The 2448-nt window shown below is 57.6% G+C and overlaps 1 protein-coding gene across 1 annotated transcript; it reads left to right on the top strand.

Moving 5' to 3' along the window:
- Window positions 1-6: 6 nt before the first annotated feature.
- On the top strand, window positions 7-2427 carry LOC101017752 (putative uncharacterized protein FLJ44672; the record flags this gene model as incomplete). The annotated part of the gene is made up of 3 exons (XM_031662084.1): window positions 7-1349; window positions 1382-1445; window positions 2212-2427. Coding segments are annotated over exons 1-3 (639 nt in total), but the record flags the coding sequence as incomplete, so codon positions are not given.
- Between the last annotated feature and the right edge of the window lie 21 nt (window positions 2428-2448).

The following is a 2448-nucleotide window of genomic DNA, read 5'->3' as shown; positions in this document are numbered from 1 at the left end:
CCCAGGCTCAAACTTCAGCTTCCTGAGTAGCTGAGACTACAAGTGTGCACCACCACTCCCAGCTAAGTTTTTTCTTTTTTTGGATAGAGACAGGGTCTCACTGTGTTGTCCAGACCGGTCTCTAGCTCCTGGCCTTAAGCAGTCCTCCTGTGTTAGCTTCTCAAATTGCTGGAATTTTGGGTATGAGCCACCATGCCTGGCCTGGGCTAGTCCTGATTTCTCTAGAGTTCTCTTTACTTTGTGCTAGCCAATCTCTCATTATGCTGTTCCCCTGTTACAATGAATAATTCTCTGGATTAAATTTTACCACTTTAAACTTTTGAGTGGTTTATGTCTCCTGATTGGACTCTGACTAATATGCTCGGAAGGGTCCTAGGAGATAAACCCACACAGATGGGATTTGGGCATAGGTTTGGTTTTCCAAGGGACAGTGCTGAGCTCCTTGCCAATGGGAAATGGGATGCTGGTGATTTCCGGTAAGTGACCTCACAGTGACTCAAGCTACCACTTACTGTTGATTGTGATGAAATGCCAACTGAGGCACATGCCTTGGGAGCTAAGTGGTTGCTGCACTTGACCGCTATGAAGACTGGTGTGGGAAGGGTGCTTTTGGATGCACTTAAGCCGGGGTCCCCAACCCCTGAGCCATGGAGCTGTAAGGAGCCACACAACAGGAGGTGAGTGGTATCGAGTGAGGGAAGCTTCATCTGTATTTACAGCCACTCCCCTTTGCTCACATTCCTGCCTGAGCTCCACCTTCTCTCAGGTCAGCAGCAGCATTAGATTCTCATAGGAGCACACACCCTGTTGTGAACCGTGCATGTGAGGGATCTAGGTTGTGCTTTTGTCCCTATGAGAATCTAATGCCTCATCTGTCACCTTCTATGCTCAGATGGGACCATCTAGTCGCAGGAAAACAAGCTTAACATGCCCACTGATTCTACATTATGGTGAGTTCTATAATTACTTTTCATCTATTACAATTTTATAATGGAAATAAAGTACCTAATAAATGTAATATACTTGAATCTTTTGGCCCAGGTCTTGCCTCTCGACAGCCTCTGCAACCTCTCCAGGCCCCGAACTTTCTCCAGTCGGCCTCTACAGACCAAGCTCATGACTCACAATGGTCTATTTAGGCCCATACCCTACCTCACGGCAGTCTCCGCGGATGAGGCTACTGCCTCACAACAGCCTCCACAGGCCCAGCTCCATCGTTACAATGGCCTCTGTAGACCCAGCTCCTGCTTCCCAGTCTTCTCTCCAGGCCCAGAACTTTCTCAAGTCGACCTCACCAGACCCAGCTCCTGCCTCTCATTGCCCTCCCAAGGGCCAGCTTTTGCCTCATGGCCACCTTCCAAGACCAAGCGCCTGTTTTACAGTGGCCTCATGAGGCCCATCTTCTGACTCCCGGCAGCCTGTACAGGCCCAGCTCCTGCCTTACAGTGGCCTCTTTAGTCCCAGCTCCTGCCTATTAGCAGGAGGCCCAAATGGCCTCAAGTCCAGGCCACAAAATCCAGGCTCAAAATGTCCACAAGTTGGCCTCTCAAGGCGCCGCTACTGCCTTTCGTTTCTCCAGGCCGAGCTGCTGCCCCCAGGTGACCTCTACAGGCTGCTCTTTTACTTCTGGCTGTGCCTGGAGGCCCAAATCCTGCCACTCCGCGGCCTCTCCAGCTGCCAGACTTCCTAAGGTCAGCCTCTCCAGGCCCAGCTCCTCCTGCCTGCCACTGGCCTCTTGAGGCCCAGCCGCGCTCACGCCTCTGGGCGGCCTCCTCAGGCCCAGGACTTGACCTCCAGTCGGCCTCGCCAGGCCCAGCCTCCTGCACCCGAAGGCCTGCACAGGCCCAGCCTCTGCCTCCCAGCGGACTCTCCACGCCCAGCTCTCGCCTGACTGCGGCCTCCCCAGGCAAGAGCTCCTCCTGCCTTTGGGCAGCTGCGCCGGGCCCCACTCCTGCCTCCCCGTGACCTCACTAGGCCCCGCTCATTCGTCACGGGGAACGGCCTTTCCGGGCCCAGCCTTTGCCTTTTGGCGGCCTCTCCAGGCCCCGAACTTCCTCAGGCCGGCCTCTCCAGGCCCAGTTGCGGCCTCCCGGCCTCCCGTCCGGGCCCAGCTCCTCCTGCTCCCGGCTGCGGCCGCGGGCCCAGCCCCGGCCTCACGACAACCTCTTTGGACTCGGCTCCGGCCCAGCTCCCGCTCCGCGGCCTTTGTAGGCCCCAAACGTCCTGAAGCCGGGCCCCACGGTGGCCTCTCCGGGCCCGGCTCCTGCCCTCCGACGGCGTCTCCACGCCCCAGACTTCCTCCAGCCAGCCTCTCCAGGTCCTGTTCCTCCTCCCGGCGGCCTCTGCAGGCCCACGCTGGCCTCGAGTAGGGCTCTCCAGGGCTCGCTCCTACTCCCGGCGGCCCCTGCGCGCCCAACTCGTCGGCCAGTCGGCCTCCGCCGGCCCAGC

Source organism: Papio anubis, unplaced genomic scaffold (genome assembly GCF_008728515.1).
Source record: "Papio anubis isolate 15944 unplaced genomic scaffold, Panubis1.0 scaffold3805, whole genome shotgun sequence".
In the NCBI taxonomy this organism is placed as follows: Eukaryota; Metazoa; Chordata; class Mammalia; order Primates; family Cercopithecidae; genus Papio; species Papio anubis.
This window is presented reverse-complemented; position numbering and strand designations above follow the sequence as displayed.